Below are 12,490 nucleotides of genomic sequence, written 5' to 3' on the forward strand. Positions count from 1 at the left end.
GGATGCAGGACACATCACTGCCCAGTCTGTGAGGAGGTAGGGAGGGAACGAGGGAAAGGAAGAGCAAAGGAGAGATGGTATCTGTCTAGGTGAAGGAGTAAGCGGTGCATGTCTGTCTGGAGAAAGGGAGAGAGGAAGGGAAGAGCAAGGGATAGAAGGGAAGAGCGAGGGAGAGAAGGTATCTGTCTAGGTGATGGAGAGAGCGGCGCATGTCTGCCTGGAGGGAGGGAGAGAGGAAGGAAAGAGCGAAGGAGGGATAGAAGGGAAGAGCGAGGGAGAGAAGGTATCTGTCTAGGTGATGGAGTGAGCGGTGCATGTCTGTCTGGAGAAAGGGAGAGAGGAAGGGAAGAGCAAGGGATAGAAGGGAAGAGCGAGGGAGAGAAGGTATCTGTCTAGGTGATGGAGAGAGCGGCGCATGTCTGCCTGGAGGGAGGGAGAGAGGAAGGAAAGAGCGAAGGAGGGATAAAAGGGAAGAGCGAGGGAGAGAAGGTATCTGTCTAGGTGATGGAGAGAGCGGCGCATGTCTGCCTGGAGGGAGGGAGAGAGGAAGGAAAGAGCGAAGGAGGGATAAAAGGGAAGAGCGAGGGAGAGAAGGTAACTGTCTAGGTGATGGAGAGAGCGGCGCATGTCTGCCTGGAGGGAGGGAGAGAGGAAGGAAAGAGCGAGGGAGAGAAGGTATCTGTCTAGGTGATGGAGAGAGCAGCGCATGTCTGCCTGGAGGGAGGGAGAGAGGAAGGGAAGAGCGAGGGAGAGAAGGTATCTGTCTAGGTGATGGAAAGAGCGGCGCATGTCTGCCTGGAGGGAGAGAGGAAGGAAAGAGCGAAGGAGGGATAAAAGGGAAGAGCGAGGGAGAGAAGGTATCTGTCTAGGTGAAGGTGTGAGAGGTGCATGTCTGTCTGTCTGGAGAGAGGGATAGGAGGGGAAGAGTGAGGGAGGGATAGAAGGGAAGAGCGAGGGAATCTGTCTAGGTGAGGTTGGGAGTGGTGCCATGCATGTCTGGAGGGAGGGAGAGAGGAAGGGAAGAGTGAGGGAGAGGGGATAGAAGGGAAGAGCGAGGGAGAGAAGGTATCAGTCTAGGAGAGGGAGTGAGCAGTGCATGTCTGTCTGTCTGGAAGGAGGGAGGGAGTTCATCATAGCCAAGCTGTAGTCTCCAGAATAGAATGACGTTATGGTCATGTCAAAAGAAGCAGGATAGAGACCAAAGTAATAGAACCTGGAGATGGCAAATGTATTTTCTCCTATGCATACAACATAGGCAATAGGGTACCATTTGACACACAGCCTTTTACTGTGTGTGTTGGAATGTCACACTGTGTGGTTGATCTGCTAGGTCAGTCGGACTGAGTTCAAAGAGGTGAAGGCTGGAAGTTCCTCTCTAGATTTCTTCCTAGGTTCCTGCCTTTCTAGGGAGTTTTTCCTAGCCACTGTGCTTCTACATCTGCATTGATTGCTGTTTGGGGTTTTAGGCTGGGTTTCTGTATAAGTAATATCTGCTAATGTAAAAAAGGCTTTAGAAATACATTTGAGTTCATTTGGAGGAATCTGTCAATAATCTGTCAATACTTTCTCAGTGGGTCTGTGGTGAACTTATCTCTTCTTTTTCTTCAGCATATTAGATTTTTACTGAACAAAAATTTAAATGCGACATCTAAAGTGTTGGTCCCATCTTTCATGAGCTGAAATAAAAGATCCCATGAATGTTCCATACGCCTCAAAAATCTTGTTTCTCTCAAAAGTTGTGCACAAATGTGTTGATATCCGTGTTTGTGAGCCTTTCTCCTTAATCCATTCACCTGACAGGTGTGGCATATCAAGAAGATGATTAAACAGCATGATCATTACACAGGTGCACCTTGTGCTGGCAACAATAAAAGGTCACTCTAAAATGTGCAGTTTTGTCACACAACACAATGCCACAGATGTCTCAAGTTTTGAGGGAGCGTGCAATTGGCATGCTGACTGCAGGAATGTCCACCAGAGCTGTTGCCAGAGAATGTAATGTTTATTTCTGAACCATAAGCCACCTCCAACGTCGTTTTAGAGAATTTGGCAAGTACTTCCTACCAGCCTTACAACCGCAGAACCACACCAGCCCAGGACCTCCACATCTGGCTTCTTCACCTGAGGGATCATCTGAGACCAGCCACCGGACAGCTGAGGAAACTGTGGCTTTGCACAACCAAAGAATTTCTGCACCAACTGTCAGAAACCGTCTCAGGAAAGCTCATCTGCGTGCTCGTCGTCCCCAACAGGGTCACCCATTGAGCATGTTTGGGATGCTCTGGGTCAACGTGTATGACACAAGTTCCAGTTCCTGCCAATATCCAGCAACTTTGCACAGCTAGTGAATAGGAATGACACAACATTCCACAGGCCACAATCAACAGTCTGATCAACTCTATGTGAAGGAGACGTGTCGCGCTGCATGAGGCAAATGGTGATCACTGAGTTTTTTCTGATAAAAAAAAATAAGCCAGTGACTCAGCCCCTGTAATAGGGTTTGAGGCAGAGAATCCCAGTGGAGAGAGGGGAACCGGCCAGGCAGAGACAGCAAGGGCGGTTCGTTGCTCCAGAGCCTTTCCGTTCACCTTCACACTCCTGGGCCAGACTACACTCAATCATATGACCCACTGAAGAGATGAGTCTTCAGTAAAGACTTAAAGGTTGAGACCGGGTCTGCGTCTCTCACATGGGTAGGCAGACTATTCCATAAAAATGGAGCTCTATAGGAGAAAGCCCTGCCTCCATCTGTTTGTTTAGAAATTCTAGGGACAATTAGGAGGCCTGCGCCTTGTGACCGTAGCGCACGTGTAGGTATGTACGGAAGGACCAAAATCGGAAAGATAGGTAGGAGCAAGCCCATGTAATGCTTTGTAGGTTAGCAGTAAAACTTTGAAATCAGCCCTTGCCTTAACAGGAAGCCAGTGTAGGGAGGCTAGCACGGGAGTAATATGATCTTTTTTTTTGGTTCTAGTCAGGATTCTAGCAGCCGTATTTAGCACTAACAGAAGTTTATTTAGTGCTTTATCCGGGTAGCCGGATAGTAGAGCATTGCAGTAGTCTAATCTAGAAGTAACAAAAGCATGGATTCATTTTTCTGCATAATTTTTGGACAGAAAGTTTCTGATTTTTGCAATGTTACATAGATGGAAAAAAGCTGTCCTTGACACAGTCTTCATATGTTCGTCAAAAGAGAGATCAGGGTCCAGAGTAACGCCGAGGTCCTTCACAGTTTTATTTGAGACGACTGTACAACCATCAAGATTAATTGTCAGATTCAACTGAAGATCTGTTTGTTTCTTGGGACCTAGAACAAGCATCTCTGTTTTGTTCGAGTTTAATAGTAGAAAGTTTGCAGCCATCCACTTTCTTATGTCTGAAACACAGGCTTCTAGCGAGGGCAATTTTGGGGCTTCACCATGTTTCATTGAAATGTACAGCTGTGTGTCATCCGCATAGCAGTGAAAGTTAACATTATGTGTTCGAATGACATCCCCAGGAGGTAAAATATATAGTGAAAACAATAGTGGTCCTAAAACGGAACCTTGAGGAACACCGAAATTTACAGTTGATTTGTTAGAGGACAAACCATTCACAGAGACACACTGATATCTTTCCGACAGAAAAGATCTAAACCAGGCCAGAACTTGTCCGTGTAGACCAATTTTGGTTTCCAATCTCTCCAAAAGAATGTGGTGATCGATGGTATCTGAAGCAGCACTAAGGTCTAGGAGCACAAGGACAGATACAGAGCCTCGGTCTGATGCCGTTAAAATGTAATTTACCACCTTCACAAGTGCGGTCTCAGTGCTCTGATTGTGTCTAAAACCAGACTGAAGAATTTTGTATACATTGTTTGTATTCAGGAAGGCAGTGAGTTGCCGTTCAACAGCTTTTTCTAAATTTTTTGAGAGGAATGGAAGATTCGATATCGGCCGATAGTTTTAAAATATTTTCTGGGTCAAGGTTTGGCTTTTTCAAGAGAGGCTTTATTACTGCCACTTTTAGTGAGTTTGGTACACATCCGGTGGATAGAGAGCCGTTTATTATATTCAACATAGGAGGGCAAAGCACAGGAAGCAGCTCTTTCAGTAGTTTAGTTGGAATAGGGTCCAGTATGCAGCTTCAAGGTTTAGAGGCCATGATTATTTTCATCATTGTGTCAAGAGATATAGTACTAAAACACTTGAGTGTCTCTCTTGATCCTAGGTCCTGGCAGAGTTGTGCAGACTCAGGACAACTGAGCTTTGGAGGAATATGCAGATTTAAAGAGGTGTCCGTAATTTGTTTTCTAATGATCATGATATTGTCCTCAAAGAAGTTCATGAATTTATTACTGCTGAAGTGAAAGCCATCCTCACTTGGGGAGTGCTGCTTTTTAGTTCGCTTTGCGACAGTATCAAAAATATATTTCGGATTGTTCGTATTTTCCTCAATTAAGTTGGAAAAATAGGATGATCGAGCAGCAGTGCTCTTCAATACTGCTTGGTACTGTCTTTCCAAGCTAGTCGGAAGACTTACAGTCTGGTGTGGCGCCATTTCGTTCCAATTTTCTGGAAGCTTGGAGTGGGTCTGTGGACTTTTCCATGTGAATATTAAAATCACCAAAAATTTGAATATTATCTGCTATGAATAAAAGGTCCGATAGGAATTCAGGGAACTCAATGAGGAACGCTGTATATGACCCAGGAGGCCTGTAAACAGTAGCTATAAAAAGTGATTGAGTAGGCTGCATAGATTTCATGACTAGAAGCTCAAAAGACAAAAACATTTTTTTTTTTTGTAAATTGAAATTTGCTATCGTAAATGTTAGCAACACCTCCGATTTGCGGGATGCACGGGGGGATATGGTCACTAGTGTAACCAGGAGGTGAGGCCTCATTTAACACAGTAAATTTATCAGGCTTAAGCCGTGTTTCAGTCAGGCCAATCACATCAAGATTATGATCAATGATTAGTTCATTGACTATAAGTTCCTTTGATGTGAGGGATCTAACATTAAGTAGCCCTATTTTGAGATGTGAGGTATCACAATCTTTTTCAATAATGGCAGGAATGGAGGAGGTCTTTATCCTAGTGGATTGCTATGGCGAACACCACCATGTTTAGTTTTGCCTAACCTAGGTCGAGGCACAGACACGGTCTCAATGGGGATAGCTGAGCTGACTACACTGACTGTGCTAGTGGCAGACTCCACTAAGCTGGCAGGGTTGCTAAAAGCCTGCTGCCTGGCCTGCACCCTATTTCATTGTGGAGCTAGAGGAGTTAGAGCCCTGTCTATGTTGGTAGATAAGATGAAAGCACCCCTCCAGCTAGGATGGAGTCCGTCACTCCTCAGCAGGCCAGGCTTGGTCCTGTTTGTGGGTGAGTCCCAGAAAGAGGGCCAATTATCTACAAATTCTATCTTTTGGGAGGGGCAGAAAACAGTTTTCAACCAGCGATTGAGTTGTGAGACTGCTGTAGAGCTCATCACTTCCCCTAACTGGTAGGGGGCCAGAGACAATTACTCGATGCCAACACATCTTTCTAGCTGATTTACACGCTGAAGCTACGTTGCGCTTGGTGACCTCTGACTGTTTCATCCTAATATCGTTGGTGCCGACGTGGATAACAATATCTCTATGCTCTCTACTCTCGCCAGTTTTAGCCTTAGCCAGCACCATCTTCAGATTAGCCTTAACATCGTAGCCCTGCCCCCTGGTAAACAGTGTATGATCGCTGGATGATTCGTTTTAAGTCTAATACTGCAGGTAATGGAGTCGCCAATGACTAGGGTTTTCAATTTGTCAGAGCTAATGGTGGGAGGATTCGGCGTCTCAGACCCCGTAAGGAGTAGGAGGAGTAGAGGGAGGAGTAGAGACCAGAGAAGGCTCGGCCTCAGACTCCGACTCGCTGCTTAATGGGGAAAACCGGTTGAAAGTTTATGTTGGCTGATTGAGTGACACCGGTTGAGCATTCCTACAGCATTTCCCTCCAGAAGCCATGAGAAGGTTGTCCAGCTGCGGGGACTGTGCGAGGGAATTTGTACTACTATCTGTACTTACTGGTGGCACAGACGCTGTTTCTTCCTTTCCTACACTCAAATTACCCTTGCCTAACGATTGCGTCTGAAGCTGGGCTTGCAGCACAGCTATCCTCACCGTAAGGCGATCATTCTCCTGTATATTATGAGTACAGCGACTGCAATTAGAAGGCATCAAGTTAATGTTACTACTTAGCTTCGACTGTTGGAGGTCCTGACGAACCATGTCCAGATAAAGCGCCCCGAGTGAAAAAGTTGAATTATTATTTAATTTTTTAATCGAGTGATGGGAAAACAAAAAATATATACAGTAATTAAAAAGTAAAAACTGTAAAGTTGTCAGGTAGCAAAGTAAGGTTGGCAACAAAACGCACAGCAATACGTAAACAAGTCTGAAAGTTGTGACCGGAAATGACCACTCTATTGCTGCTAGCTGCACACCCCTACCTCTTTAAAGGTATCTGTGACGAACAGATGCATATCCGTATTCCCAGTCATGTGAAATCCATAGTGCATCTCCTCATGGACTGTACCAGATTTGCCAGTTATTGCTTTGAGATTGTTACCCCACTCTTCCACCAAGGCACCTGCAAGTTCCCGGACATTTCTGGGGGGAATGGCCCTAGCACTCACCCTCCGATCCAACAGGTCCCAGATGTGCTCAATGGGATTGAGATCTGGGCTCTTCGCTGGCCATGGCAGAACACTAACATTCCTGTCTTGCAGGAAATCACACACAGAATGAGCAGTATGACCGGTGGCACTGTCATGCTGGAGGGTCATGTCAGGATGAGCCTGCAGGAACAGTACCACATGAGGGAGAAGGATGTCTTCCCTGTAGCACACAGCGTTGAGATTGCCTGCAATGATAACAAGCTCAGTCCGGTGATGCTGTGACATACCGCCCCAGACCATGACGGACCCTCCACCTCCAAATCGATCCCACTCCAGAGTACAGGCCTCGGTGTAACGCTCATTCCATCTACGATTAACGCGAATCCAACCATCACCCCTGGTGAGACAAAACCGCGACTCGTCAGTGAAGGGCACTTTTTGCCAGTCGAGTCCCGTCAGAAGAGGATGCCTGGTTGTTCTTTAAAAGGGCTTTCCTCACCATCTTAAATAAGCATGCCCATTTAAAACATTTAGAACTAAGAACAGATATAGCCTTTGGTTCACTCCAGACTTGACTGCCCTTGACCAGCACAAAAACACCCTGTGGCATACTGCACAAGCATTGAATAGTCCCCGCGATATGCAACTTTTCAGGGAATTCAGGACCCAATACACACAATCAGTTAGGAAGGCTTGCTTTTTCAAACAGAAATTAGCATCCTGCAGCACTAATTCCAAAAAGTTTTGTGACACTGTAAAGTCCATGGAGATTAAGAGTACCTCCTCCCAGCTTCCCACTGCACTGAGACTAGAAAACACTGTTACCACTGATAAATCCACGATAATCGAGAATTTCAATAATCACTTCTATGGCTGGCCAAGCTTTCCACCTGGCTACCCCAACCCCGGCCAACATCTCTGCACCCCGCACAGCAACTGGCCCAAGCCCCCCTCTGCTTCTCCTTCAACCAAATCCACACAGCTGATGTTCTGAAAGATCTGCAAAATCTGGATCCCTACAAATCAGCTAGGCTAGATAATCTGGACCCTCTCTTCCTAAAATTATCCACCACCATTGTTGCAACCCCTATTACTAGTCTGTTCAACCTCTCTTTCGTATCATCTGATATTCCTAAAGATTGGAAAGCGGCCATGGTCATCCCCCTCTTCAAAGGGGGAAACACAAGACCCAAACTGTTACAGACCTATATCCATCCTTCCCTGCCTTTCTAAAGTCTTTGAAAGCCAAATGAACAAACAGATCACCGACTATTTCGAATCCCACCGTACCTTCTCCTCTATGCAATCTGGTTTCCGAGCTGGTCACGGTTGCACCTCAGCCAAGCTCAAGGTCCTAAACGATATCATAACCGCCATCGATAAAGGACAGTACTGTGCAGCAGTCTTCATCAACCTGGCCAAGGCTTTCGACTCTGTCAATCAACGTATTCTTATCGGCAGACTTAACAGCCTTTGTTTCTCTAATGGCTGCCTCGCCTGGTTCACTAACTACTTCTCAGATAGAGTTCAGTGTGTCAAATCGGAGTGCCTGTTGTACGGACCTCTGGCAGTCTCTATGGGGATGCCACAGGATTCAATTCTCGGGCCGGCTCTTTTCTCTGTATATATTAATGATGTTGCTCTTTCTGTGGGTGATTCTTTAATCCACCTCTATGCAGACGACACCATTCTGTATACATCTGGCCCTTCTACATCTGGACATTGCGCTAACAAACCTCCAAATGAGCTTCAATGCCATACAACACTCCTTCTGTGGCCTCCAACTGCTCTTAAATGCTAGTAAAACTAAATGCATACTCTTCAAACGATCGCTGCCCGCACCCGCCCTCCTGACTAGCATCACTACACTGGACGGTTCTGACTTAGAATATGTTGACAATTACAAATACCTAGATGTCTGGCTAGACTCTAAACGCTCCTTCCAGACACATTAAGCATTTCCAATCCAAAGTTAAATCTAGAATCGGCTTCCTATTTCACAACAAATCCTCCTTCACTCATGCTGCCAAAATTACCCTCATAAAATGGACTATCCTACCAATCCTTGACTTCGGCGATGTCATTTACAAAATAGCCTCCAACACTCTACTCAGCAAATTGGATGCAGTCTATCACAATACCATTCGTTTTGTCACCAAAGCCCCATATACTACCCACCACTGCGACCTGTATGCTCTCGTTGGCTGGTCCTCGCTATGTATTCATCGCCAAACCCACTGGCTCCAGATCATCTATAAGTCTTTGCTCGGTAAAGCGCCGCCTTATCTCAGCTCACAGGTCACCATAGCAACACCCACCGTAGCACGCGCTTTAGCAGGTATATTTCACTGGTCATCCCCATAGCTAACACCTACTTTGGCCGCCTTTCCTTCCAGTTCTCTGCTGCCAATGACTGGAACAAATTGCAAATATCACTGAAGTTGGAGACTTATACTGTATCTCGCTCACTAACTTTAAGCATCAGCTGACAGAGCAGCTTACCGATCGCTGCAGCTGTACACAGCCCATCTTTAAATAGCCCATCCAACCAACTACCTACCTCATCCCCATATTTGTTTTTGTTTTCTGCTCTTTTGCACACCAGTATTTCTACTTGCACATCCTCATCTGCACATGTATCACTCCAGTGTAAAATGCTAAATTGTAATTACTTTGCCACTATGGCCTGTTATTGACTGTATGTTTGTTTATCCCATGTGTAACTGTGTTGTTGTGTTGTTGTTGTCGCACTGCTTTGCTTTGTCTTGGCCAGGTCACAGTTGTAAATGAGAACTTGTTCTACCTGTGAACTTGGTCTACCTGGTTAAATATAGGTGAAATAAAAAATGATAAATAAATAAATAATTGAAAGTGTTGCTTCTTGCATTTATATTTTTGTTCAGTACATCAGGCACAACATCACAGGGTTGAAGAGAGATTGACATTGAAGACATGAAATCCAGTTTTATGATCTTGATCTCAGGGTGATCTGAGGGTGTTAATTGATGGTCCTAGATTTACAGTATCTGTTCTATTTTCCAGCTAGTTTGAGACTACTTGGCATGTATAACTTCTACTGAAGTTGTTAAAACACTCTTTCAGGTTTTCACGTTTTTTAAAAATAGTTTTGGGTTGATTGGATTAAATTGACTGCAATGACACTTGGGTTTGGCAGTGGTACGTATTTGGCCATGCATGTATGACACTCTCCTTTTCACTCTGAAATGGAGCCACAGAAAGCAGGATAATTTTAGTGGGTGAGTGTGCTGTGTGAGTGTTCCCAGAAGACGTGTTTGTGTGTGTGCCTTCGTGTGTGTGTGTGTGTGCGCGCATGTGTGTCTGGTGGGTGGAAAATGGTCCTGAAACAGCTCCACATCGTAACCACCAAAGCTCTCCACCGCCAACTAACTATTTCCACTGAAATACACTGTTGCCATGTCAATTACTCTGTTTAGAAGACTGACATTCTCAAAAACACTAAATGATGACAGTGAAACTCATGAATGTAAAATAAATGACATGATATGGATGTAGAGTATATATTGGAGTCCATATGCACAGGAATCATGGATGTATGGCTGTCCAATTACATCATACGGTATATCCACAAACCCTACCCACACACATGCACATACTAGGGCTGGGAAGTGCCAGGGACCTCACGATACTTAGGTGCCATCTACGATATGTATTGCGATTTGATACCGCAATGTTATTGCGATTAATTGTTCAAACATATTGCTCACTATATGTCTGCTGCAGAGAGATGAGAGAGCTATGAGAACATGATCACTTATGGAAATAAAGGAGCTGGAAACATGTTTGACTCACCATTTAGAAAGAAGATTGAGACCAAGCTATAGAATAGTGGTTGATCTTTTTTGGTTACTGTACCACCAACAGAATTTTGCTCTGCCCGGTGTAGCCCTGAATGTACCCCCTCATGTGACCAGTAGGCCTAGGATCTCATGAGTCTTCTCAAGTACCCCCTGTGGATAGGTCCTAGTACTCCTGGTTGAGAACCACTGCTATAGAAGGAAAAATACAGCCGACTAGCGCTAGCTAACATTAAAACTGGAATCCTTAATGGTGAAACAACCACGTCGGTTTGCATTATTACAACAACAAAGACATTCCCGCAAATAATGAATACTGTTGATTTCCCTTGGACATCATTGCACGTGCGTTAGAACAGCATCATATGACGTTCCACCAGAGCTCCCCACTTTTGCTTCGTCAACAAAAACATTTTATGTTAGGACAAATAATGTCTGACAGTTTTTAAACCTCGAATACACTACTGCTGTGCAGGAAAATTCTCAGCAACAAAATAGTGATCAAATTAAGATCCTACATCTTTAGGTCTAATGGGTAAATATATCATCTAGATAAAATAGTTTCTGACCAGTGGAGGGTATCTGGGTCGTATTCATTAGTGCACACCGTAGCAAAACATTTTGCAACGAAAAAAGAAACATGCTTCCTTTGCTTTCGTTTGGTTCATAGTTAGTACAACCCTGGGAAGACCACACAATTGTTGGCTCAAAGTTATCTGCCAATCACAGGCCCAGGCCCAAGACCATTTCTGATTGGCCAGTAGTTGTGGCTGCTGTCTTCCTGCCTGAAGCTGTGTTTCCATGGTGATTTCTGCAGTTAGAACGCTGCCAATGCTCCAAGTATAGATTGAAGTATAGATTTGTCTTTTTTTGGTTCTCTGCATATTAAACAATCGTTTTTCTGTCTATCTAAGGCTATCATTAAATGCATTATCAATCAATAAGGACAGACCTTAAGTTCATATTTAATTTACACACTATGATTGACAAGATATGGTTGGTTTAGACATGTCACTGACATCTGTGTGTGTGTGTGTGTGTGTGTGTGTGTGTGTGTGTGTGTGTGTGTGTGTGTGTGTGTGTGTGTCACAGAGCAAGTGTCTGCGCGGATCGTGCAGGAGGTGACAGCCGAGGCAGTGGCAGTACTGAAGGGAGAACAGGAGACAAGACTGCCCTCAGGTACGCACACACATACATGCATACACACACACACACACACACACACACACACACACACACACACACACACACACACACACACACACACACACACACACACACACACACACACACACACACACACACATACACACACACACACACACACACACACACACACACACACACACACACACACACACACACACACACACACAGAGGTCCCAGTTGGGATTATGGTTCATTGTTTAGCTAGCTACTGTATATGTCTAAACAAACAACTCTGCTATGCAAGTAACCATTTCACTGTACCATGTACACTTTCTGTAGCCTGTGCATGTGACAAATAAACGTAGATTGTATTCGATATAGTGTGTGTTTACCAGAGACAGTAATGTGAAAAACAACATGGCCTGCACCAAAGTCAGATTTGGATATAGGCCAAGGACTAGATAACGTTTATTTTTACTATAAATATTTGCTACTACTTTCACCACTTTTTGTCTTGAAATCTTTACACACACACACACACACACACACACACACACACACACACACACACACACACTTTCTTGACATGTCCCGGCCTTCCCCACCCTTCCAGAGGAAGCATAGCGATTCAGAGTGTGAAACGAGGTCCTTTTGGCAGATGTCAGTGGACAGAAATGGTGCTGTTGGTGGTATGCGTGTAGGGGTTAGAGAGCTGTGTCAGGTCCGGACAGCTGTCAGAGTAGATCTACCATGGTGGTAGTGCTGGGGGAGTAAGCCCAGAGCAGAGCATATCCCAGATCAGCCCTCTGGAGGCCACATAACAACACTGACCCTCAACATGCCTCTCTCTATCCCCGGATGCGACGTC

General features: G+C 44.9%; 1 protein-coding gene across 1 annotated transcript in view; it reads left to right on the forward strand.

Moving 5' to 3' along the window:
- LOC115129663 (microtubule-associated protein 2-like) overlaps positions 1–12,490 on the forward strand; it is a 147,989-nt gene that overhangs the window by 95,231 nt on the left and 40,268 nt on the right. Inside the window, exon 4 of the mRNA XM_065018467.1 lies at positions 11,566–11,652. Within this exon, the coding sequence (XP_064874539.1) occupies positions 11,566–11,652 (87 nt within the window). The remainder of the gene's footprint in view (positions 1–11,565; positions 11,653–12,490) is intronic.

This window comes from Oncorhynchus nerka, linkage group LG1, assembly GCF_034236695.1.
Source record: "Oncorhynchus nerka isolate Pitt River linkage group LG1, Oner_Uvic_2.0, whole genome shotgun sequence".
NCBI classification, from domain to species: Eukaryota; Metazoa; Chordata; class Actinopteri; order Salmoniformes; family Salmonidae; genus Oncorhynchus; species Oncorhynchus nerka.